Source organism: Daktulosphaira vitifoliae, unplaced genomic scaffold, assembly GCF_025091365.1.
Source record: "Daktulosphaira vitifoliae isolate Bord-2020 unplaced genomic scaffold, ASM2509136v1 Scaffold_4, whole genome shotgun sequence".
Lineage (NCBI taxonomy): Eukaryota > Metazoa > Arthropoda > Insecta > Hemiptera > Phylloxeridae > Daktulosphaira > Daktulosphaira vitifoliae.
The window spans coordinates 29,367,631-29,395,379 of record NW_026099575.1 but is presented as its reverse complement, the minus strand read 5'-3'; the positions used below and the strand labels follow the sequence as shown (position 1 = coordinate 29,395,379).

At 26.1% G+C, this 27,749-nt stretch overlaps 2 protein-coding genes and 3 non-coding genes across 12 annotated transcripts; 3 read left to right on the top strand and 2 right to left on the bottom strand.

Annotated features, from left to right (window-relative positions):
- Positions 1 to 25,791, bottom strand: LOC126904852 (senecionine N-oxygenase-like). Of its 8 annotated transcripts, none has more exons than XM_050684167.1 (8): positions 23,743 to 24,040; positions 22,535 to 22,692; positions 16,866 to 17,062; positions 16,645 to 16,786; positions 15,307 to 15,606; positions 5,943 to 6,093; positions 3,903 to 4,069; positions 1 to 212 (listed from the first exon to the last, which is right to left on the bottom strand). In XM_050684167.1, the coding sequence occupies exons 3-8, from the start codon at positions 17,051 to 17,053 to the stop codon at positions 153 to 155; spliced, it is 1,008 nt and encodes a 335-aa protein (XP_050540124.1). In that variant the 5' UTR covers positions 17,054 to 17,062; positions 22,535 to 22,692; positions 23,743 to 24,040; the 3' UTR covers positions 1 to 152. The 8 variants fall into 8 exon arrangements, with proteins under 8 accessions (XP_050540124.1, XP_050540118.1, XP_050540120.1 ...); XM_050684161.1 differs by lacking the exons at positions 1 to 212; positions 23,743 to 24,040 and adding exons at positions 1,144 to 3,051; positions 25,650 to 25,791; XM_050684163.1 differs by lacking the exons at positions 1 to 212; positions 23,743 to 24,040 and adding exons at positions 1,144 to 3,051; positions 25,598 to 25,613.
- Trnam-cau (transfer RNA methionine (anticodon CAU)) lies at positions 14,417 to 14,488 on the top strand. The gene has a single exon. It is a non-coding gene; the product is annotated as a tRNA-Met (tRNA).
- Positions 16,690 to 27,335, top strand: LOC126905027 (uncharacterized). Its single transcript, XM_050684424.1, has 3 exons — positions 16,690 to 16,775; positions 20,043 to 21,528; positions 27,255 to 27,335. The coding sequence occupies exons 2-3, from the start codon at positions 20,059 to 20,061 to the stop codon at positions 27,333 to 27,335; spliced, it is 1,551 nt and encodes a 516-aa protein (XP_050540381.1). The 5' UTR covers positions 16,690 to 16,775; positions 20,043 to 20,058.
- On the bottom strand, positions 22,884 to 22,955 carry Trnam-cau (transfer RNA methionine (anticodon CAU)). Its single transcript has one exon. It is a non-coding gene; the product is annotated as a tRNA-Met (tRNA).
- On the top strand, positions 25,484 to 25,555 carry Trnam-cau (transfer RNA methionine (anticodon CAU)). The gene has a single exon. It is a non-coding gene; the product is annotated as a tRNA-Met (tRNA).
- Positions 27,336 to 27,749: the final 414 nt, after the last annotated feature.

Genomic DNA, 27,749 nt, shown 5'->3' with positions numbered 1-27,749 from the left:
CCAAAATGAGCCATCTAAGGATTTCACGAATAATAATTTATTTAAATGTTTGGATGCGAGTCGATTTCTATGATTATTTAAAGTCAGTCTAGCTTTTGAACAGATCTTCTCACTTGGGACTGACGTTGCAACAGGCAAAAAATAATTATTTATTATTGACATTTTGTAGTTTTAAAATACATCCATACTTCGGATTTAATGCTCATTTTAAACTATTTAAAAAAAAACGGAACACATTAGTCAATAAATTAACTTTGATAGAATATTTTTTGATTATATTCAAAAATCTATAACAAATAATCACTTGACAGGAATAGATGAAACATTTACATTATTTTATTATTAGCGGCAATTTTATGATAATGATAAGTGTACTAGAGCATGATAGGGAAACAGTGATAACCACTAACAAATATAATTATAAAGGTTTAAGCCATTGCATAAACTAAATTATGTACATAAAATAATTAAAAATAATATAATTAATATACTAAAATGTTCTAATTAGAACATTTTAGTAGAAATGAAAAATGTGTTTAAAGGAATGGTATCGGAATAAAACATCCATTTTTTTTGGATACATCATTAGTTAATAATAATCGATGAAAAATATATCAAATAAAAACATATATATTTTTTGTTTAAAAAATCCATGTTGTTTTCCCATCTTTAGTTATAAGTGCTTTGACTTATTATACTGCTTAAAATAAATAATCTTACTAACGTACTTCAAAATAATGACGAGATAAATCTATTTCACGATGTCCTGTAACACCCCTATATATATCATTATTTTTTAGGCCACAATCCTTCTTATATTTCGTTAAATACATATTCTTTTTTTCTCATTACCGTAGGGTGCTATTATCTTTTTATTCATTTTTATTAGGTATAACCTTTGATTAAAATAAAATAAAATAGGAAACAATAGACAACACTTTACAACTAACAGTTTTTTACATGTTAAAGAGGAAATTAATAATATAATATGTTTTAACACAGGATTTAATGTAAAAATAAAAAAAAACTGTAAAAATAATTCACATATTTCAAAATTATGAAGTTAATGTTGGGTTAAGTTGTTTTTTTCTTTTAATTTATAAATGATATTTGAGATAAATTATAAAAAAAAAACATAAAAAATAGGTGTAATATAACAAAAAACTTTATTTACAAAAATAAATTTTATATAAAGTCAAAAATAAGTTAATAGTTACATAAATAAATAACACAGGACAACAGTTATTTTGTTGTTTACAATTTGTATGTGAATTCCATTAAGAATTTCGATGCTAATTCCAAATCGGGTTTCAATTAGTAATTGTCTCAAAAACTAGACATGATAATAAAAATATGAAACCTTCGCAACATGGACCCTAGCATTGAGACTAAAATGGTCCGTACAATCTAACTATTAGTGATTACTTATAATTGTTCAAATGATCCCTCAAAATATCAATGAGAATAGCAACCAAACCAAGAGATGGAATTTAAAAAAACTTATTCGGGCTTTTACTAAACTACTTGATTTGGAAATAGAGAGTATATAATATTAACAACACACTAACAATCTATCTCAAATAACTCTAGATCTAATGTATTTTGGTGGAATGAGAATATTAAAAAATCTATTAAAAAAAAAACCAAGCTTTAAACAAATTAAAAAAATAAAAATAAAAATGTAACAGATTTCATTATCTTAAAGAAAATTAAACGCTAGAACAAAATTTCTTATAAAAAATAGTAAGAAGACAACAAGGGTAAATTTACTTAAAGTATCTACAAAAAAAACTGATAACTAACTAGTTTGGTATAATGTTGTGTCATCACGGTAACGTTTTAGTATGGACTGTAGGTTATAACTACTAACCTGTAACAGTCGCTTTGAAGATGAACTCTTCATGAGTCCGAAACGTCAGCTCATTACTGAAAACGTGGATACATCCTTAAACATTTAAAGCAACTTAAATCAAATTAAAGAAGAAATAACTGTAATTTGAAAATAGTAAAAATATATGAAAAGAAACTAAAAAAAAAAAAAGGAAATTTGGGCTACACACATCTGAAACAAACAAGTCACTTAGTATCATTAAAATGTTAATACACACTAGCTGAGGTAGTCAGAGTAGTCTGAATTTCTTATAAAAATACATAAAGCAATTATACAATCAAAGCTATAACATAAGTCAATGCTTTTTAGAACAGCGTCTAATTTACTTCTATATCTAATAGACAGCATAAACTGCTCGGGAATGAAATCAACAATTGGTGCATTCAAAATTAATGCAATAAGCAGAACCTAAAACATTGCAGGTGAATCTCCATCATATATAAAACGAATCGAAACAACTAAACCAACAGCTTACAATCAAACGTTAAATTTAGCACTCTTGAACATAAAACATTTTAAAAAATATTATATATATTTATACATTTTATTAATGATTTCATTGTGTAATTATCATTTAATAACTAATTAGTAATTATCTCAAAAACTAAATGTGATAAAAAAAATGTAAAGCCAGATTCGGAATCGGCGTCGATATTTCTTATACAATTCATTTAAAATTTGTAAACTATAAAACATTTTTTTGTTACTTGTTGTCTTGTTTGATCATATAAATATTATATTAGACATATAAAAACTAACCTAAACATTTCAAGATAACTAAATATATTTTCTAAAATATTTTATATAAAAATAAATATAATTTTCTTGATTTCTTGACGGGCTAAGCCTCCCTAGCCCTCTAAATGCTAGTGTATAAATTATTAATTATTACATTTGTTACATTCAACTACATGATTAGTATTATCTATAATTCTAAACACTGCTGAATGATAAGTTTTGCTGTACAAATCTCTAATTTGTTGACATGAATTATATATTTCAAAATAAATACTTGGGATTGGTTCGATTTGAATTTCATTAGCCAAAGAATAACAGTAATCATGAAGACAATTCCCAATAAAATGACTTTTTACAGGAATCATACCAATATTATAATTCAAATTGGTATATTTTTTTAAAAAATTTAAATAATAACGAATCTAAAAAAATACATTGTATTAATTACATGTTTTTAATAATTTTATTTAGTAATCATTATTTATTTATTTTTTAGGACTAAAAAATATTATTTATAGGGCTATGAATTTTATGCATTTATAAAGTTTTCCGAACACATCATCATTCAGTAAAAATTTTGATTAATCGACTTGAAATATTAGTATTGTGTTGTTGTCAAGGTTGTGGTTTTGGAATGATTAAGAAGGGATTATCCAATCTCAAATAAAAAATATTTCTACAATATTTTATAATCCTGTAACAAAGTTTTATAAACTTTGGCCCTTCAAAATGACTCAAACGGAATTTAAAAATTTATATAATTTCTAGCTCTAATTATTATTACTTAATTTATTATCACTAAATTGCTTACAAAATAAAATGAAAATTTGGGAGTATTTTTTTTATTTATATTAGTACATCTCGATTATTATTACATACTTTTTTTAAAAGCATTGTTAAAGGTTATTCATTTACTATGCATCACATAATATCTTTAAAAGTATAAAACAATTTATAACTTTTCTGTTTAGAAATTAATAGTATCCTATGATCTATAATTTTCAAAAAATATTTGTCCTATTTCCCCCTTCTCTCCACATCAACTTTTGGACCAGTAGTTCAGAATTTTCTATATAAAATTACAATTGTATGTCATCGCGAAAAATTCCTTAAAAGAAAAAATATACAATATGTTTTATATGTTTAATAATATTGCGTGAGTCATAGTTAATCAATCACATATCATATAAATCTCAAAACCCATTTTTGTGACATAATACCTTTAGGATTTAAACTAGAGAACAATATCAATAAAAACTGCAAATTATATTACCTGTAAATCAAATACACGGAATATGAATGTTTTGTTTACAAATCCAATAAAGGCCATTGTTGGGTTATTTATATTAACAATATTTTTATGTAGAGGATAAATGAATTTACCATTTTCCACATTTACACCACAGTTGGAATTTAGAAATTGACAAGAAATTATAAACCCTAAAAATTACATTAGAATTTATTACTATTCAATATTAGAAAATAATTCCTTATTTTGAAATCTAAGTTGAATTTGTTTAATTGGAAATTAAGCCAGCGTTTTACGGCTTAAGGTTTAAAATTTTCATCAGACCCGCCCAAAAAAAAATCCTGATTTTATTAATAACATTTTTAATATATTTTTGTTACACTGATTCTGATGTAATATTTTTTCTGCATAACACTTATCGTGTCCGGCGTAGCCGGGTACCCCTACCGGAATCAGGGGCCTACTTATGATGACGGCCCGAAGAGGCTTACGCAAAGAAGGCGCGTAAGGCTCGTAGGGCTCCGGGTCTGGGGCAGAGCCCCAGCTAGGCGGAGCCTAGTTTAAATTAAAAAAAGTCAAAAAATTAATTAATGAAACGTTATTATATCGAATCACTTATGATTATGTATTTAAATGCTATATGTTTTTGTTAATGTTTAAGCTATGACACGGTCCCGCGGCGCTTCTTGATACACGGAACCCCACGACTCGTGCCACCGTTATCAGCCGTCGCCCTACTTAATGTATATGACTAACACGGCGTGCGATACACCACGTCCAGCTAGTACCGCACGTCTGTCTACGACCGCCACAAAGATACGTTGAGGAAGTCATCTTCGTTACACTGCACGTTTCAGATTGTCGATGTATCCGCCTTAAGGACTCGCTGTATTATTCGATACTGTCGCCGATTTCTAAATACATGTTAAGTATATTATTCATCGTACTTTTGTTTTTTTGGTTTTATGACGATTTTTTCTGAAGAAAACTAATATATACGGCTTCACGTCACTTTGTCAAAGAACCCTGTGTCGTATTTTATTTTTGCGTTCTACAACGTTTAACCGTAACAGCTAATAATTTATTTGTAATTTTCTTATCAATGATGTATTTGGAAATTTTGTATTGGTGTCCGATAGTTTTTAGAATAGTGGATAGATTTCACTACCACTACCCCTTCTATTATAATTTTATGTCCAGAGGGTCTCATGGACTCCCCCTCGTAAATACACCACTTTTTTTATTATTTATAAGAAAAACTGTCCAAAGATACCATTTCATGTTATTTTATGTTTCATTATTTTTTATAATTGAATTGCTCCGTGCAACAACCAGATAAATCATTTTTTTTTTCAGGAGAACCAATTTTATTAAAATTCTGGACATTATTGAACCTCAAAAATAAAAATTATATTTGGGTAACAGATTTTCAAATACAGAACTAACACCAAGTATAAATATATAGGCCCAAAGGAGCATGTTTTCTCGCCAAGAAAACTTTTAAGGACTTATTTTAAGTTAAATTGACATTTTTAAACAAAACACATTTACAAGTATTTTAAATATATTATAAACAGACTGCAATATCTTAAATACCTATCCGAAACCAATTCATTTTCCATACTTAAAAACCAAGCGTGTTAAAAATTATTTTAATACATGTTTAAAAAGATTAAAAAAGTGAATTCTTTAATATTTCTGTTCATATGAACATTAAGTAGTCTAGCAAAATATAAAAAATAAATTAATTTATGATACGAATTTTAAACAATCAAATTTAATAATAAAGTAATTATCTTAAGCTAAAAAAGTTGAATATCATTTTTGTATAATAACTGTTGTTATGCTATTGTTGTTATTTAATATATCATCTATATTTGGCCACATTACACTCTTTCAGAAATCTATTATGAACTAGTTTCCAATCATTTTAAAACATTTATAAGACATGATTGACCTGCAGACAATGGGTTAGATATCTTTATATTTATAACTTTATTGAGTCAATAAAAAATAATAGTTACTTACTTACGACTTAATAAATTAAAATAAATGGGCAATTACCTGTACAATATATAATAGCATTCACCGTACAAGAAGTATTATCTACGAAGTTAATATTAGAAGTATTAATCGATTGAATATCAGATTTGTGAATAACATTATGTGAAAATGTATTATTTAATAATTTTTCATTATGATGGCTGAAAAATACCTGCGAACAAAAATTTATTGAACATTTTTATTCGTATTATTATTCGATTTGTGTAAATGACTTTCTTTTTACTAACAAGTAAAAAGTCTATTTCAAATATTATATTTATTTTACTAAGGATTAATATTATCAAAATATTAAAATATAAATCATCTCGGTGTTATGTTTAATATTAATTATGTAATATTGATATTTAATATTACTTAAATGTGACTCTAGTATTATAAGTACAAATATTGATCTTAGGACAAAAAAAACACTTTTAAAACTTTAGGTTTTAAGTTGCTCTAATTATATACACACTCAAACATAAATATAAACCTCAAATTAAAAATTTAAATGTCTATTATGATATAATAAACATATTTACGAATATGTACGTTACATCTTACCCCGTGTTAAATTTATAAATCAAAATATTCAAATACTTCATTAAATATATGTTCTTTAGATATATTATACCAAAATAAAATACAAAATTTTAATATTATATAAATATTGGCGAAATCAAAGTTTTTTCCGAGAAGGGTAATATTTCATAAAATCGCTCAACCTAAAAGTGTTTAGCAAAAAAAAAAACCCCTAACCCATCACAGTGGGGACGTGGCATAGTTGAGTCCAGTATAAATTTAACCTGACAGTGATTAAAATCACCATCATAAAAAACGCTTTAATGCAAATCTGTAGATAGTGCTTAATTTTTAAAAATTGGTGGATTATACCAAAAGCAAAATGAAATCCTATTTCCTTTATTATTCCTGATTAGTAGTTTTTTATTTAAAAGTATAATATATGAAAAAAATATTTATTATAGCAATTAAAAATCTGTAGATATTGTTTAATTTTTGGAAGGAATTGTTGAATTATTCCAAAAAAAGTATCAAAATCTATTTCCATAATTACAGCCTGATTAGTAGTTCTTTGATTTATAAGTATAAAATATGAAAACATACTAATTATAGTAATTATATTTAGTATGAAACTGATAATCAATAATTTAGTATTGTAATTTTTACGGAGAAAATATACAAATTTTTAATGTATTTGTATGTTTTGTTGAATCTATGATAAACGTGTATCAAAATTGTAAGTATGAGTTTATCAAAAAAAAAAATGCAGTATTTCAGGAATATTTACAAAACTTAAGTTGAAAAAGTTGAGTTTTGTAAAAAAGTTGCTCTTTTGAATCCCCCCAGTGGGCAGGTAAAGGGTCAGATTATCATTCCATTTATATCAAATTAAAAGAAAATACGTAAGGTATTTATGTAAAAAAAATTATTTTGATTCATTCATTTTTCAATAAGTTATGGAAATGTTTAGAATGTCAAAATTTAAAAAAAAATGTCAAAATTTAGTGATTTTAAAAATCGAAATTTTTTTTAGGATTTTGATAATTTATGAGGAACAAGAGAGAAATGTTTAATTTTTGAGGGTAATGTCTTCAACTACGATACGTATTGTGATCTTTTGGCGTATCGTTAAGAAAAATCGGTCCAGTGAGAACTGAAAAAAAGTAGTGACAGACACAAAAAAATAAATAAATATAAACACATCATAGTAAAATTAATACCCTCTCAGCTTCGCATCGAAGCTAATAAAATGTGGATCTTAAAATATTGTTTTTAGCTTATAAATAATGATGGTTAAATTATCAAATCATAAAAAATGGTTACTTTTATTCACGGTATATTATTAAATAATTAATTGAAATAAATGCAGAGCATAAATATTGTGTTAATCAACTTATAAAATACAAAGCGATTTTGATATTATACTATTATCTGTACTATTTCATTATAACTTACATCAATATAACACCGTAAGGGTAATAAACTAAACAATAGCCACAAGATAAATACAACCGATACTAATACTTCTACTACTTATCACTATCATGTGATTGTATCATGTCACCAAATTTATCTGAGCGGGCCCGTCAGACTCAAACAATGCCTAGGAAACCCTCCGACCACGACCTGCTTACCAAAATGTAAAAATAATGAAGTTGAAATTCTCAGAGGTCTCAGAGTTACCTGTCAGTATCTTAAAAAAAAGTAATTAACTTCATATAAATGACGGGTAGGGTATTTTTACTTGGGAATTTAAAACTTGACATTCAAATAATAAAATGAAACGACAATTTATTATATTTTTTAGCTTCGATGCGAAGCTGAGAAGGTATTAATTTTACTATGATGTGTTTTTTTTTTTTTTAATATACTTGTATTACTTGTGAAAATGACTACCGTATGCAAAAATATGCTATTTTTGTGAAAAAATTCTTGATATTATATTTTACATTTTTTAACATTATGTTGCTATAACTTTTTAAAAAATGCATGAATCAATTCTATTTTTTAATAATAAATACTTTATGTATATCTCTTTCATTCGACATACTTTTTTTTTAAATCGGACCATTTCCCTTTATACAGGGGGGGGTGCAAACCTTATAAAATGCGTATAGAAAGTAGACATTTTTCAACTTAACTTTTGAAAATGTTCCGGAAAGACTGACACTTTTATATATATATATTAAATTAAAGCTTATGTAATATACTTTAATTTAAAAAAAAAAAATTTGACCTCTGGATTTGTCTTCATGGTAAAAATTACTACCGTATTAAAAAATAAGCTATTTTTGTGTTAAAATTCTGGGTTTTGTATTTTATTTTATTTTAAAATACCTGACAAGGGGACTACAGATTTTCATAAATATTATATAAATAAAAAATTAATATAGCATAGAAAGTTAAACTTATTTAAATTTGTTTGCTTCTTTTAAGTCGAGAAAAATAACTTTGAAATTTGAACTAGCTTAAATAGCCTAGCTAAACTAGCTTAAATTCTTTTCACCCGACGGTATCGACTTACGGTTGCCGAGTTGGTAAAATTCATGTTTTACACGCTTGGGGTACAAGGTTACAACTCACGTATGGCAATGAATTTTTTGCATTTTTTCTTAATTCTTTTTAAGTTAGTATAAATTTTAAACTCGTTTGATTTTTATCTCATTTAGATTCAATAACTTCAATAAAGATCAAGGATCCCATAATTTTAGTCGCCCCTTGTAAGAAGAAATTTCTTATTCGTATTAAAATTATTTTACTATATTTTAAGTTTTAGCTTCGATGCAAAACTGAGAAGATATATTTTTGTGACTATCATTTATTTTCTCTGCTCTAGCTTGATCTACTTTTTTCAATGATACGTCAAATGACTACAACTCGTATCTAGTTGAAGATATTACCCTCAAAAATCGAAAACAAATTCTAATTTATCAATTAAACAGTTAGTTATCTCATCGNAAAAAAAAATTCTAATTTATCAATTAAACAGTTAGTTATTACATCGTCTCCATAAAGACAATTAAAATCATTAATTTCTAATGTTTTCAAAGTATTTATTGACGAATCAAGTTTGATATGATAGGTTTCAAGTACAAAATTAAATCATTTTACTTTGTAATTTAATAATTTTTTTACTCTATTTGTGTGTGCTACTACAGACTATAATATTCCAAATTTTTTGGTAACATGTTGCTATATAAATCTAAAAAAAAATGATAGTTATTTTCTNATTTTTTGGTAACATGTTGCTATATAAATCTAAAAAAAATGATAGTTATTTTCTACTGAATTAACAATGGATTTTTACAATTATAATCAAATTTTATAATACGCTCAATTGAGTAAATCTTTTTAACGACTTTGTTTTGATTGGTTCATTTAGTTAAAGCAAATCATTAAAATTAATTAAGTTCTGAATATTTCAATTGTAGAATCTTTTTATACACCAAAAGTTATTAGGTAATGATTACTATTATTTCTATTTTAGTTATCTATTACGATAAAAATGCAAAAAAAAATTGAGCTACTCTGATACGTTTACTATAAATAGTAATTATAAATTTCCTGACTGCATATTAGTCTTAAAAATAGCATAGTTTTAATTCTCATAACATTTTCTATTTAATGATGTCAATTTTAAACTTGTAATTGAGCTAAAAGTTATGGTAACATATTCAATTTTTTTACTATAAACTTTCACAAAATTCTATCAAACATTTTTCATCAACTTTAAAGAACCAAAAAATANTTATCAAAAATTTTTCATCAACTTTAAAGAACCAAAAAAATAGGTTAAAATTGAAAATTTGGACTGATTATTTTTAACATACTAAAAATCAAATTAGTAATAATTTGAAAACAAATTTTTTTTTCTTTTAATTATTTTTTATATGTAATTAGTAATAATATAAAAAATTAGAAGTGATAGAAAAAGTCAAATTGCAGATTTGAAAACAACGCGAAACTTTATAGAAAAGTATATTTTTGCTTCTGATGGAAGTTCCTTGCAGTCCAGTGTATAAAACTTATAACTTTGTTAACTGTTATAACTTTATTAAAAATGACCAATTCAGTATATTTTTTTTTATCTAGATGCATGTCTTTATCTATCATTTGGTTTTTCTTTATAAATCTAACCCTTTACCTGCCCACAAGAGGGATTCAAAATAATAACTTTTTTTTTTTAGTTAAAGTAAATCATTAAAATTAATTCAGTTCTGAATATTTCAATTGTATAATCTTTTTAAATATCAAAAATTACTTAGAAATGATTACTATGATTTCTATTTAAGTGTTCTATTACGATAAAAATGCAAAAAATAATGAGTTTTTCTGATAAATTTACAATAAATAGTAATTATAAAACTTTCTGACTGCATATTAATCTTAAAAATAACATTGTTTTAATTCTCATAAAATTTTCTATTTAATGATTCATTCTAGTCAACGAAGGAGTAATTTTGCAGAATAGCAGAAAAAATTCCCAACAAACTTTTTTTTTTTTTGTTTTAATTAGGCAATTGGTGGATTATTCCAAAAGCAACATCAACTCTTATTTCTTTAATTATATCATGATTAGTAGTTCTTTGATTTTAAAATATAATATTTGAATATATACTAATTATAATTATTAAATTTAGTATGAAATTGATATTTAATATTGTAATTTAAACGGAGAAATTATAAAAATAATAAAGAAGTTATATTTTGCTTTACTTTTACGTGTATAAAAATTTAAAGGGCTTGATACAATAATTTTCAATAAAAACTGTTTGTTACTATAAAAAAATGCACTGGACTTCAAGGAACTTTCATCAGAAGCAAAAATATACTTTTCTAAATCAAAGTTTCGCGTTGTTTTCAAATCTGCAAGTAGACTATTTCTATCACTTCTAATTTTTTATATTATTACTAATTATATATATAAAATAATAATTAAAAGAAAAAAAAATTTGTTTTCAAATTATTACTGATTTGATTTTTAATATGTTAAAAATAATCAGTCCAAATTTTCATTTTTAACCTATTTTTTTGGTTCTTTAAAATTGATGAAAAATTTTTGATAAAGTTTATGAAAGTTTATAGCAAAAAAAATTGAATACATTACCATAACTTTTATCTCTATTACAAGTTTAAAATTGACATCTAGGCCAGTCAACATAGGAATNTGACATCTAGGCCAGTCAACAAAGGAAAAATTTCTTAAAAAATTCTCAACCAAATTTTGTTTTATTAATAGTTGAATTAAAATATGTATAATGACATACTAATAGTCCTCATTGATTGAAATTAAGCTTTTTTTTACAGCCTCGCAAAAGTTCAAAAATATGAGCTTTTTTAATTTTCTCAAAAAATAATTAAATTACAAAAAAAAGTTTCGTACAAAAGTTGTTANTTACAAAAAAAAGTTTCGCACAAAAGTTGTTTAAAAGACAATTATAAATAAAAATATAATCTTATATTTTTTCATTTAAACAAATATTTTTCGAGTTACATTACATTTAATATGAGTAATAAATAAAATTTATATTCCATTTTTTTCATTTTACGGTTGCTTTTTATCATGTTATACATTAGACACAATGTTATAAATGCATACTAATGTATACACAGGGTATGTGTGAGTTTATTTATTTATAGTATCATTTAAGTGTAGTGTATATTAAGATACAACCGATAGAGTAGGTAATTGATTTGACGCTATATTGTTTAAACCCAACTAAACGCTAAATTGTACATTCCCAAACAATCTTTTTCTTTTTCTTTGCCTTTGCCTTAATCCCAACTACTTGGGGTCGGCTACCCTTATCCTAAGCTTCCACTTGACACGATCTCCCACAANATCCTAAGATTCCACTTGACACGATCTCCCACATCTTCTACGCTCACATCAGCTGTCCTCAAATCGCATTCAATAGCATCCCTCCATCTCTTTTTTGGTCTTCCTCTATCTCTTCTTCCTTCAACATTCATTTCTATAACTGTTCTTACAGCTTTCGATTCTTCTTTCCTCATACCATGACTAAACAATCTAAGTCTATTTTCTGTCATCTTATCCACGATTGACGCAACACCTATACTTCCTCTTATATGCTCGTTCCTTATCCTATCTTCTCTAGTCACTCCACTCATCCAACTAAGCATTCTCATCTCTGCTACACTTATTCTCTGCTCTACTTTCTTATCAACCGCCCAACACTATGAACCATACATCATAGCTGGCCTCACAATTTCATACTAAATTTAAAAACTATAATTAGTATTTATTCATATATTATATTTTAAAATCAAAGAACTACTAATCAGGATATAATTAAAGAAATAAGAGTTGATGTTGCTTTTGGAATAATCCACCAATTTCTCTAAAGGAAACACTATCTACAGATTTGCATCGAAGCGTTTCTTATGATAGTGATTTTAATCACTGTCAGATATCATCTATACTTGTCCCATCTATGCCTCGACCCCACTGTGCTACCGTTTTTTTTTACTAAGGACATGATGGTTATATTATGCACATACAAATCAAACAACTACATATAGTAGTTATACAACAAAAAAATAATAATAATAACATCACCATATAACACTTGCATCGCAGCTTTATATCGCAATCTATCGAATGTTCCTCCAACAAATCCTTCTCGGCAGACGTTAATAATCAGACGTGTCACGATTGTTTCTTGGGTGACAGTCCGCATTAAACGAACTGTTAACGGCTGGAATACCACCCCCAAATATGAGGTGAGTATTCAATAAAATATACAGTTGGTTTTTCGCCTAAACAGGCCAACACAAAAATTTATAAATAGCACGCATGTTAGCATTATAGATGTATAGTATTATTTAGTGTAGACAGTTTTAAATAAATATTATTTATAAAATTAAGTGTCTCTATAAAATTTTTAAATAAAAAACAAACCTTGATGTCATTAAACTATAAAACACAATGCTCTCACAATCCTGACATTCATAACAAAACTTAATAAAAATAAACAATTTTTTTCTTCATTAAAAAAATAATTACAATTATAATAATTATTTCACAAAAATATAAGATAATACAAAATTATTATGAAAATTGACCAATAAAAAGTCAAGGGAGGGGCAAGAAATAGCTCCCTTTGCGGACACTTGGGTATACACCGAGTAGATTCACTTGTAATTTAATTTAAATTATAGTATGTTTTCGTTTTAATAAAATTGTGTACTAAGTGTTCTATTACTAAGTTTTGACATCTTTAATAACTTTTGATCCAGTAAACATTTTGCATTACTTTTATTTTAAATAGATTTTATAGTTTTGAATACATTTTAAGCATTCTTTTTATTATTTGTCTTTAATAAAAATATAAATAATAATAATAATAATTTTTTCAAAATAGTAAATTTTTAACTCTTTTTTTTTTTTAGTGTTTCTATAAATGTTGATCAATAAAACAAAACCTACGTGTTATTAATCTATAAAAAAAAATGCTCTTACACCTAGCATTCATTATAATAAATAAATTATTTTTATCTTCATTAAAAATAATTATATTTTGCAAAATTTTATTATACACAATGAAAATTGACCAAGCAAAGTCAAAAGATGACAATTGCCCTATACCCCCCTGCAAAAGACCATGTTATTAGATACCAAATAAATATTAGTTTTGAGTTAGAATAGTCGAAAGGTAATTAACTAACCTGGACTATCCGGATCAATTGTTATATCATTTAGTTTTTACTTTTAATAACGTTAAATTCTAATAACATTTTTTATTATATTAGTAAAAACAAATTTTTTTTGAAGTAAAAGTAGAATATTATACCCGAATTTGTGAATAATCCGAATAGTTAAAAAAAAAAGTTTAAGATACTATAGTAATTAAAATATTTCGGGGATTAAAATATATTTTACTCAAAAAAATTATAAGACAGATAAGCATACTATTTTGAAAAGATCTGATTTTTACAATTGTTGATCACATAGCAGAGTGGCGCAGTGGAAGCGTGCTGGGCCCATAACCCAGAGGTCCGTGGATCGAAACCACGCTCTGCTAAGTAAAATTTTTAAAAATTTTACAGGCCAACTAAATTTTAGTTGGTCAACCACTTTTAATACAATTTTAAATTTTAATTTAAACATCCATAAACTTATAGACTTATATATATCATATATGTAATAAATAAGATAAAGCCAAAGTTCAAACAAAAGATATATATATAATATATATATATATATAGCAATGAACTTGATTAAATTTATTAATAAATTTTGTATTATAACATATTTAAAAGAAATTGACAAAAAGTATCTGTATATTTAACAAACCACAAAAAAAATATAAAAATGACATAATATTAAAACAAAAAATTAATTAATAACCAAATCAATTCATATATGACTATCATTAACATGTATTGAATAAGAATTAAAGAGAACAATTGACAAAAAATTCAATATCAACAAAGTCAGAGTCAAAAAATATATGTACGCAAAAATGAGATGATACCCTTATATAAAAAATGCGCGTGGACTTATGGAAAAATAAAAAACCTCGAACGGTAAAAAATAACGGATTGAATATATGCATCAATATATCTCAGAATTGTGTTTAGAGGGTCTGATGAAAATTTAAAACCTTGAGTTGTAAACAGTCGAAATTTCAAAAGGTTCGCGAACAAGCGGCAAAAAATTTCTGACTTCGCAATAATTTTACCGGAAACTTGTGACCAAGTACTTCCGTTGAAAAAAAATTTTTTGAAAATCGTAGCATGCTAAATAATTTTCCCAGAATAGCGTTTTTTCTTTTTTCTACTATATAATAAAATATATAATTATAAGTCTTAAAAAAAGTAAAATATAAACTATTGTTACCTGGTTTGCTACTTTCGCCACATCTCTACAAATATCAATTCCAGAAGGGCCAGATCCAACTATAAGTACATTCATATTTTTAAACTTCTCAGGAAATTTGTAATCATGACTATGTATGCATACTCCATCAAAGGTATCATTCCCAGGAATGTCTGGCATATTAGGTACAGCATTGTGCCCATTACACACCATAACAGAATCGTAATTATCAATATTTAATTTTTTAGTAATTAAGTCTTCAGAAGTTATTCTCCAAATATAGTTATCAAATTTTTCAACTGATTTCACTAGGTTACAAAACTAAAATTGTGAAATCAGAATTATTTTAAATCATACAATTTTTTCACTTTCTAATAAATAAAAAATAACTTTACTTTATTTTTTAAATACTTATATACTTTTCTGATTTTAAACCAGGGAATTTAACCCCTGTTAAAATCATTAACAACCGGTTGAAAAAAGTTTCTGATTAAGAAAATAATGAACTGAGAATCTAATGGAAACTTCAAATTATGTGTTTTGAGATGTTAGATTACTTCCTATTTTATAAACTGGTTAAATATTTATGTTGCCATTTAAATAAATAAAGTAATCACACTTTAAGTAAAAAGGTATGATTCAAAAAAGTGATTATTAGTCAATAAATTATATGTAACTAAAAGAAATCAAAAATCAGTTTTTCTATATTGTATTTANAATCACACTTTAAGTAAAAAGGTATGATTCAAAAAAGTGATTATTAGTCAATAAATTATATGTAACTAAAAGAAATCAAAAATTAGTTTTTCTATATTGTATTTATTTTTGGCAATCGCCATGTATAGTTGAGCAAATCGAAATTATTATTTATATAGTGACAAAGTAATTTATTAACTATAACTACAAAATATTTTATTCTATGAAGTTTAAATGAGTAATTTATAGCTTTTCTCATTACTAAAAACATAATTAAATATTCTTTTCTTATAGACAAACAATATCATAGAGCTGATTATACAAAATGTTTAGTAAGTAAGGAAACAGGTTAATTGTTACAAACAATGAGAACAATAGAAACCCGTTTCCTATATATTGTGTTCAGTAATTAAATAAGAAATTAATTTCTATTGTTTTCATTGTATATAAAAATTCATTTGTTTCCTTACTTTTTGAACATCTATATTAAAATTCCTATTCTCTCTTATCGAAATCAAATGCCAACGCTGGATGTTGCATGGTTCTTTTTATCTTTCAAACACAAACGCTAATACACTTAATTTTTTTTTTTTTTTTACTTTTAAATGTTTCATTATATTTAAATTTTTTTTCGATTTTATAGGATAAAAATAACTTTCTTACACGTATATATTTCTTTAAACCAAAATGATCGGCAAATTTATCAATATAATTTTGTACATCTCTAGCTTTAATGAACGAAACATCATCCAGACCTTCGTAAGGAAAATCGGGAAAATCCATTAGTTCTTTAGGTAAGTTTGTCCTATAAAAATTATGAATATTTCTTAAATGTAATCATTCAAAAATATTTTAATATTTTGATTTAATGATTTATAATATACGTTAAGTTTTGATACATGCTCGTATGTATTGGCAAGCCGAATTCATCAACTCCTACTCTTTCGTCATAAACCCATGTTCCGCCAACTAAGTTGGTTCTTTCATAGACAGTACAGACATAACCATTTTCCAAACATCTTCTAGCACAAGCAATACCAGCCACTCCTGCGCCAATCACTGCTATTTTCATAATTATCCTCTATTAAAAATCGAAAATTTAATAAATAAAAATTTAATTAAATAGTCTATAAATGACATGTTTATATTTATAAATAAATAATTTGAAACGATAATGAACAATTAATGACCTTCATTTTTAAAAATTCAACGATTAATAACTGCACATTGTCGTACGTCGGTAGTACCCCGACGTAGACACAAAAAGTAGTACACAAATTAACTAATGTATTTGACGACGAGTTCATTTTTAGCTCTTCTTGAGTCCTCCCGTTGGATACGCTGGTGGCTTCTCGTCAGCCACCAGCACAACTACCTTTTCACTATACCTATTAAAGGACGGTTAAGCCCAAAAACTAGCCAGCACGCACACTAATTATTAAGATCGACTAAAGGACCAGTAGTCCAACCTCGACTCTTACCGTACACACACAATTTTTTAATAGCACGGTGGATATAAAGTATGTACTCTCAAGTACATGTTTTTAAATAGTTTTTTTTATTTATGAAACGTAAAATCATAAAGTCAAAATGTAATATAAAAATGTAACATAAAATTAATTAAGTCGTACAAAAGTTATTCGCAACAAATGTCCTGACCCGTAGCTCGACGTTTTTTCGTCAAAACGTCCAAGTCCACTATACTTTTCTTGTTTCCATTTATATATTCTTTTCCTGCCATTATTAATTTGTTTACCCTGCATTTTCCTTTTATATGACATTATTATATTGCTTAAGAATTTAAAAATTGCTTACAACTGTTGTAAAACTTAAAATATACTTAAAACGACGTTATTTAATACTTCCTCAGCTATTTACTACAATATAAATTCATCAGGGTTAGCTCCTTAACCCTAATAATTTATGTAAAGAAGTAATTAGCTTCATTTTTTACATACATCAATACAATTATTTTAGTATCGTTGATGAAATTAGACCATTAACCATAGGCAGAAAAAATTTGGATCACATTTTTGAATTTTTTAAAAAAAATTTTTAATTGCGATATAGTGTATCTAGGAAGGCTAAGTCTCTTAGCTGAAAATAAATAATAAAGGTAGGTGATAAGGGAGTTAAAAATCTCCCCAAAAAACATTATGTATTTTTTAATGTTATTAATAATAGCCGAACAATATAGAAATAGAACATTAAAAAAAGTATTGAATACCTCTAGTCACGAGCATCGAATAATATTTCTAGATTACTTAAGGATGGATATAATTATCATCTACATCAGTAAGGTGTTAACTTTTGTGTTTCAAATCGGTAAAATATAAATGCTATCTCTTTTTTACCAAATTGTTTTCTTATATTTTCGCTCATATACAATTTTTATATTATGAATTTATACATTCATAATAACACAAAATTATTAAATACATACATTTTATACGTTTAATAATTTTGTGACATTCCTATGAAACCCCTCTTGATTAATTTAGCCTAAATCTCCTGATTGGGTTCAAATTATTAAGCGAGATCATTACCTAGTTAGCCCGAGTCTTAGTTTTGCTTATACTTAGTTTTCTAAAATATTCTTGAGTACTTTTTTATATTTTAAAAGTTTGAAAACTTGGTATTAAAATTAATTTTTTTTCACTTCTGCACGTTTAATTTTATAATATTAAAAACTTAAATGCTAATAAAAAGAAAATAAAAGTGAGGTTTATCTCCCTTTTAAGCTGCTACTGTAATCTCCTAAAATGTTCATAATATATTGGCTTATGTAAAATGATATCACTATCATAATAAATTTATATCCAAAAAATATCAGTTAATAAACATAATAAAAACATTTTTTTTTACAAAAAATTTGGTTAGTCGATGTAAATTTTAAATTAAGTACTTATAATAAGTCAAAAATAATTTTGTACTACCTATTCTTAATTTAATCTTTATCTCGTAATTATATTTGTCATTTTGGGATATAAATATTCTTATAACCTATCCCATCTGTATGCCATCGCTAAAACCATTATTAGAATAGGCTTGCGAAAAACTGAATTATTTCGTCAAATATTTACTTCCTAATATACACTACAATTGTTTTAATATATTTTTGCATGTTATGTAATTATCTACTCAATATATTGATTTGTATTAAATAATTCAGATTTAGGTAAAGTTAAAATTAATGGATTTATTATTCATTAGTTAGTCTCATTTATATATCTAGACGAATGGAAAAGTATAGGCAGGAAATGTTTAGTTATAAAAATAACAGAACCCATTTTTCACCTCCAGTCTATACTTAAAATTATTAATAATTTCTAAAATAGTGGTCGAAATTGTTATCGACTAAGGATCATTCCATGTGAAATCACCTAATGTGTGTATAAACTATAGTCTAAACTATAGTTTAGACATATTTATCATCGACTACTTGAAAGTCATCAAAATATTAAGTTCAAATTTGTGTGCTAATTTGAGATATTATAATATACTCATATAGTTATCATTATTTCAAATTCCAATTATGTTTAATTATATTTTATATAATTCAAATATTACTATCAGTGTTATTTGTTCTTAAAATTCAAAAATTAATTTTCGTTATAATAATAATTAGTTATAACTAGAGGTCGGATTTTTATGATTTTACATATTTGTTTCTAGTCTATGCAGTTAAATGGGAGTGAGAAATCTTTACGATTCATGAAACACAGAATTCACAAGAAAAAATTTACTTTGCATAAAAAAGCATATTTTAGGGGTTAGAGAATATTTGAGAATATTTTTGTAATATCGGCATATAATGAACATATTTGACGTATATCAGCACTTTAATAAATACAATGTTCACTAAATGGTTTATTTCTGGGTTTCTGGGTTTTAATAAAAATTAATCTCCAGGTATTCCTTATCGATTGCGATAGCACATCGTTTATTTCGTAAGCTGTCACGACTATTCGTCGTCTACTAGTCGTGCGATATATTATTGCTTATATATTGTCTTTCCACTCGTCTCATATTACTTAAGTTATAGTAATTGTATTTTATAGTCTATAACTTACAAATATGCCAAAAACTTCAAGCAGTTTAAAAAGTTTATTTGCTCAGTGGATTTCGTCGTACAATAACCAACAAACGATTTTCACGACAAATGGTGCAACAATTTTTTGTCAAGTTTGTGACAGAAATATTCCTTGCACAAAAAAATCACAGGTAACACAACATGTACATACGGCTGTCCATAAAAATGGTTTAAAACGTAAATTAAATACTTCATCAAAACAATTATTTTTATCAGAAGCTACTCTCAATGAAAACAACTTAAATGATTTTAACAAACACTTGTGTCTAGCCTTAGTAGCAGCTAATATTCCTTGGTATAAAATGCAAGTTCCTCAATTACGTACATTTTTAGAGAAATACACTGGCAAACATATACCAGATGAAAGTGCGTTACGTAAAAATTATCTCGAGCCATGCTACCATAATACTTTAACGAAAATTAAAACTGAAATTGGTGAAAATAATATTTGGTTTGCTGTAGATGAAACTACAGATACAAACGGTCGTTACGTTGCAAATTTACTGGTGGGAATATTAAAATCAAATACTCCGACTCGCCCATTTCTCCTGACATGCAAAGTTTTGGAAAAAACTAATCATTCCACTGTTGCTCGGTTTATCAATGATGGACTAAAATTATTATGGCCGTTGGGTGGAAATGACGAAAAAGTGTTGGTAATGTTATCGGATGCAGCTCCATACATGACAAAAACCGGTGATACACTAAAAGTTTTCTACCCAAATTTAATTCACGTTACGTGTGTAGCTCACATGATGAACAGGGTTGCAGAGAAGGTCAGAGAAATGTTTCCAAATGTTAATAAATTAATCAGTAATCTAAAAAAAGTATTTTTAAAAGCGCCATATCATGTCCAGGTGTACAAAGAAATATTGCCCAATGTGCCATTACCCCCAGAACCCGTTTTAACTAGATGGGGAACTTGGCTGGAAGCCGCAGTATTTAATTGCGATAATTTTGAGTGTTTGAAAAAGGTTATAGACAAATTAAGTGAAGAAAAGTCGTCAGTCAGTATTCAAAAATGCAAAAATATATTACACCTACAGTCTGTAAAAAATGATTTGATTTTTATTAAAACTAATTTTCTTCAAATTGTTACAACTATCAAAAGTTTGGAAAAATCAAATACTCCCTTGGTTGATATAATAAATATTATTGAAAACACTTTTACACAACTTGAACAGATACCAGGAGAAAAAGGAGAAGTAGTAAAAACAAAAATATTGCAACTTCAACAAAAAAACAAAGGATACAAATTTTTAAAAAATATTGGACAAGTTCTTAGTGGAAATAACACAGTACAACTTCCGGAAAATTATTCACCGATTATGGTAGCCGACTTGCAATATTCTCCAGTAACATCGGTTGATGTCGAACGATCTTTCAGCATCTACAAAAATATTCTTACAAACCGGCGTACTACAATGACACCGGAACACATTGAACAATATATAGTAATTAATTGTTATTGTAAAATTAATTAAATTAAATATATTTAAAACCAAATTAATAAAAAATAAATTGAAATTGAATTTTTTTTTAATATTCAAAGAATATTTTGCTAAGGACATAAAACATCATATATTTGGTATTTTAAAAGAATATTAAGAGAATATATTGCCTATTTTATGTGACATAAAAACATCATATTTTAAGGATTTTAAGAGAATATAAATCCGACCTCTAGTTATAACTATCAATTTTTAATTATTTCTCTTGTCTACAGACAAAAACACCTATTTAAAAATGTTATATTTAATAGATTAGGGACCAGCTTGTTCAATGTAGAAACATATTTTTCAGCGCACGGGATCCTGGGTTCCTATTGGTTTCTTATTGGTGGTGTCTAGTCTCTAGTGTAAGCTGGCCATAATACCCGTCCATCCAACATTGGCCAGCCAAGAACCATCTTTGATTCCCTAAAATGTGAAATAGAGCCACCACCCTTTGTAGCATGTTAAGTTCGGGAAATAGAAGGATGTACATTTGATGATTAATTTTTTTTTATACTTAATAGTTCAAATTTAACAGTTAATTTTTTTTTTTGTATAAATAATTCAAAGACCAGAAATTACTGAAAATTTTTGAAAAAAAACGGGCTATACCATTACATGAAACGAAAACTGGACCAAATGTGGACTATAAAAAAAAAAAAAGACTAGTAATTTTGTTCTTCAGACAAATAAATAAATATGGGGGTTTATTTCATATTAAATTTTTGACTAATTAATATTTAAAGATGTAGTTTTTTATTTAAAATTAATTGAAAATATTATTAATAAAATGTAAAAAAATAATTTTATATCGTACCTCTAGTTTATTTATAAATAATTTTTTTTTTTTTGGTTCTGGGGGATTTAAACCCCTAAACCCCCCCTGTATCTACGCCACTGAATGTAAACTATTATGATAATTATTAGGAAGTTAATATGTCACAACAACAATAAAAACATAACTCACCTTTTATAAATTTGTCAGCCTTCAATATTTGCCGCTGTAGGCAGTTGCCTATAGCGCCTGCATATAAATACGCTGCTAAAAATAGTTGTCGTTATTTTACAAATGTGACTTTTATAACATTTTCCTCATAAATTTTGGCCCATGCAACGCTCTAATATCTATAATAATTGTAAAACAAGTTCTCTTTTAGGAAAAATGTATATTCTTAACATTCGCTTTAATTATTTGCTATATAAAAAAATTGTCCTATATATTTTAAGTATTCATGTAATGAAATAATACATGAGATATAATATTTCATTAAATAAATACATAAGTACAAAAGAAAATTTTTCGCAAAAAGTTTCGTTAGCAGAGCGTGGTTTCGATCCACGGACCTCTGGGTTATGGGCCCAGCACGCTTCCACTGCGCCACTCTGCTACATATCCCCACTTGTAAAAATAAGTACATTTAAATAACTATAAAACTATACCTTTTTTTTTTATTTTAATTACATAAAATAAATTTTTATTGGATAAATTAAAAAAGTAGTAATTTAATATATCACCCTAGTAAATCAATAAAATGGTTGTAATTCAAAGAATAATACTTAAAATAATACAAAAATTCACTAGAAACTCTTTTATATAGATATAGCTAGAGCCTCAAAATTTGGAAAAATTTCTTTCGACCCTTAATAAGTAAGGGAATAAGCAATATTTTCGTTTATTTATATAAATTGAAAAAAAACTGTTTTATTTTTTATTTAACTGTCACATATGCCGGTAATATTGATTTTTTTTCTTATTCAGTTTAGATAGGGTAAGTGAAAAGTTAATGTCACATCTCCAAAAATTTTAATTTTGATAGCGTCTATGTTATAAATATAAAATTTTAAAAAAAAACTATTTAAGCTGAAACAGTTTTGGTGATGCTCACGATTTCAGTTTGGAAAAATTTTTTAAAAATTTGAATAAGATATAGCTTAAAAATTTTTAGACGTTCCAGATCATTATCATAAGTTAAAAAGAAAAAATTTTATTAATGGTGATCCTGTTTAAAGTCAACCTTTACCTAGATTTTTAATTAGCATACCTATAATAAGTCTGCTGTCTTATTTAAAATAAAGTTAAGATTCGAGAATTTTTATATATTATAAAAATTTTTAAATGCAAAAAAATATTCTAAATTTGTTCTTTTTTAGATTTGTTATACTTATCAAACTTACCAAATTGAGAAATTTTTTTACAATTTTTGAAACTGATAGATTCTTTAAGATTAAATTCTGGTTTGACGTATAGATCAACAAAATAAATCTGACGAGAGCTGAGAATTTTTACGTACAAATACAAATGATAAAAAATGGTCGTGGATAAAATTTATAACTTCTCAACTTTGCACCCAAACTAACAGTCAAAATATTACAGATAATTAACTATAATATGGCAGTGTAGTTAAAGGTGTTGTAGAAATGATACATACAATATTAGCAAATAGATCAAAGTTAATGAGTAGATAAAAGCCATATTTTTTTTAATATGAAATTATTAAATTAATCAATAAATATAAAAGTATATAATCGATAGAATAAACTAAAAATTCTTTTTAGTGGTTCATATAACCCGAAATATAATACAATTTGGGAAGCTAATTAATTAATCAATTTAATATTTTTTATATTAATAAATATAAATATTAAATAAAAAAAAATGAGGACTAAGCCTCCACAGCTTCCTTTAGAGGAAAAAAAATCCAACTTTTTGGATAGTTTTAAGCAAATTCTCATATATTTATAACTCTTTTTAGGAGGAAATGAACTAAATTTATTTTTACTAAGGTAGCATGATAGTTACTTCTTTTAGTAAAAAATTTCCAAAAAATAATCCTTAAAAAGTCCTATTTTAATAACACCGGGTTCAAAAAAACTTTTTTTTTAACAAAAAAAAAAAAGCAAATGGTTTTTTGTACTGAATAGGCTTTTTTACTGCAAATTAATAAATTGACGTCTTAACAAGTTTAATAATAGTTATAAAGATATTTTTTTTATATTTATTATGGAAAAAATGTTGATAATATTTTTTTTAAATTGATTTATCAGCCCATTAAAGATCAAAGCGGCTTACCCCAAAGAAGGAGGTTTCTTAACTATTTATACTCCGGGACGGCTGGTTAGTCCGTCACCGGAGAAAGAGATAATATATTACTTAGTATTGAATAGACTAATATAATTAATAATACTAGTTGCAGGTCATAAACACAGTCTTAGGCAAATTACTTTGAGAAATTTTAAAAATTACAATTACTTGTTGTACTTCAAAGTCAAATTTTACTAAAATTATTTAACTAAAAAAAACTGTGATGAGATACATTTCAAATTACTACATATGTATAATTTTTGCAAGAAAAACCATTGTCACATTTTTTCCACACGCAATTTTTCAGGATTATCACAAAAAAAAATTGACCGAAAAATTCCTTGCAATTATAACAAAAAATGCATAAATATTTAATAAAATAATCAATAATCAATTTACTATTCGAAGTATCCGTAGAAATTTGTCAAGGGGAAAGCAAAACAATTTTATTTTTAATTCGTTTGTATTATTTGATTATTCATGGCCACCTTTAGAGGGGCGGGTGGTTAACCGGCATTTGCTAAGTTTAGGGAATGAGGCTTCAGACGAAAAAACACTAACATGTTTTCTCAAACTATACCTATGGTGTTTAAAGCTATTTTTCGTCATTGGGAAGTACTTTGTCACCCTATGTAAAAATCGTCGTTTGGTAGTTATTTGATTAGGTTGTTTTATAGTACATAGTATTGTGTATTATGTAATATAACTGCTCATCTTTGACCCCTCTAGTGTACGCCCTTGCTTTAGTAATTTACGTATGAAATTATACATGCTAACCTATATTATCTTACAATATTATTTAAAGAAGCAACTTTTATAAAATTAAAATAATGTAGCAGAGTGGCGCAGTGGAAGCGTGCTGGGCCCATAACCCAGAGGTCCGTGGATCGAAACCACGCTCTGCTAAAAATTTTACTAATTTTGTAGATTTCAGATAATTGGACTAACCATATCTGTTCATATAGCTTTGCCGTTATTATATAATAAAAATATACTACACCTTACAAATTTTTTATACGTCAATGTAAAGAAAAAACATTAACTATTATAATTTACTTAACATTTTGTAAAAATGAATTATCATTGAAATTATTACTATAATTTCCAACGATATACACTAAGGTAACACTTAACACTTTCATTTTCAATAGTTAATCCATGATAAAAAATAATAACTATTATCTTACAATAATTTGATAACATAAACATAATTTTTCTTAGAGATTACTTAATTTTAAACTAAATAAAGAGTGAGTCATGATAATATGATAATTTAAATAATTTTTGATCTTATTAATATTTTACGTTACTTTCTGTTTTAATTAATTGTAAGACTGATATTCTACAATTTCAACATAAATTTGTAAACAAAATTTAAAAACGGCCATTTTGTATATTAAATAATTAATAAAATTTGCTAAAAAAATGTATTATAGTTTTAAAATTAAATTTCTAGAACATTTTATAAAAATATGACATTTTAAACGTTAAATGTTTATTGAAGGTTTTAATATTTTCCATGAAAATGATCTCTTAAATAAACGCTCATATCCGTAGCATGATAAGATAAAAATTAGAATAGTTCAGCCATAGAACTGTAAGATACTATCAGTCCGCACCATAGTATGTTGACTATGTAAAAATAGAAGTAATGATTATTACTATTATAGAATAGCTACTATTATCTTATCTATTCTGTGGTACTATCAATAGAAAGTTATACTTTTTCTATGTAAAACATTTGGTTTATTATCTATATCCTTTATAGGAATTCTTTTATCGCATAACACACCAGACGCTATTCTCCACTTAAATCACCCGTACTTAATCCTGTGTCTTAAATCCCCGTCAATACCACCGTTCTTTTACATATAACTGATCCTATATACTTTAAACTTTCCACCTCTCCTATCACGTCCTCGCCTATTGTCACTGAACTCCTCATTTTATCTACCTTGTGTTCTCCTTAGTCAAACTCGTACTCGTATTTCTTTAGTAATTTTATTCATCACTATAGAAAATAAGTAAGGGCTTAAAGCAGAAACTTGGTGCACTTCTATTTTTACTCTAAAACCTCCTGTTACTCTGGTAACAGAGGCACAGAGGGGTCGCGATATAGTATGAATATAGCATAGTTGGGACACATATAGATATCTGACAATGATAAAAATCACTATCATAAGAAACGCTTCTATGCTTCAGAAATTCTTCTGTAGATGGTGTTTAATTTCAAGAAATTGGAGGGTTTTTCCAAAAAAATGATAAACTCCTATTCCCTTCAATAATCTTATTTAGTAATTCTATGATTTCTAAGTATAAATATGAAAGAATATCTATTATAGCAATTAAATATAGTATGAAATTAGTATTTAATAATTAAATATGGCATTTTTTACGAAAAAATTATAAAGTAGTTGTTACTTTTATATCAAACGTGAATAAAAATGAAGGGCTTTATATAAAACTTTTAAGGAGATAATTTGTTGTTAATTATGAATAAATGGTCTGCGAGAAATTTTCATCAGAGAAAAATTTAGTTTTATTGATTAATTTTTCGAGCTTATTTCAAATTTGCAATTAAATTTTTGATGTTCTTACTAATTAGTTAAAAACTACGGGATATAGCTTAACGGAATATAGTTCTGAATATGTCAAGCATATGTTGAGTCCCGAAAATGTACATTAATATAATAAAGGATGTGTATGATGACTCTTGTACCAAAGTAAAGTTTTTTTTATTAAAATTCTAAATAAAGAAAAGTCATATAGAAGTTTTTCTTCTATATTATCAGCATTTTTTAAAAACTTTCTGTTATATCAGATAGTCAATCTATTCGATAGTACCTATCACTAGTATTTAGGTGCTACAGTAAATTCAATTAAGATGAAAATTTGTACATGCATATCTCATGTAAGTAGTTTTATATTACACAAAAATACTTAACCTATTTGTATATCACATTTATCTATTTAGCTGTAAACAATAAAATTTCTAACAGAGCGTAGTTTCGATACACGGACCACTGAATTATTGTCCAACCTCGCGACTTTGCTACATTATTTTAAATTGGCCTTTTCAGAATTTAACTAGTGGTTTGCT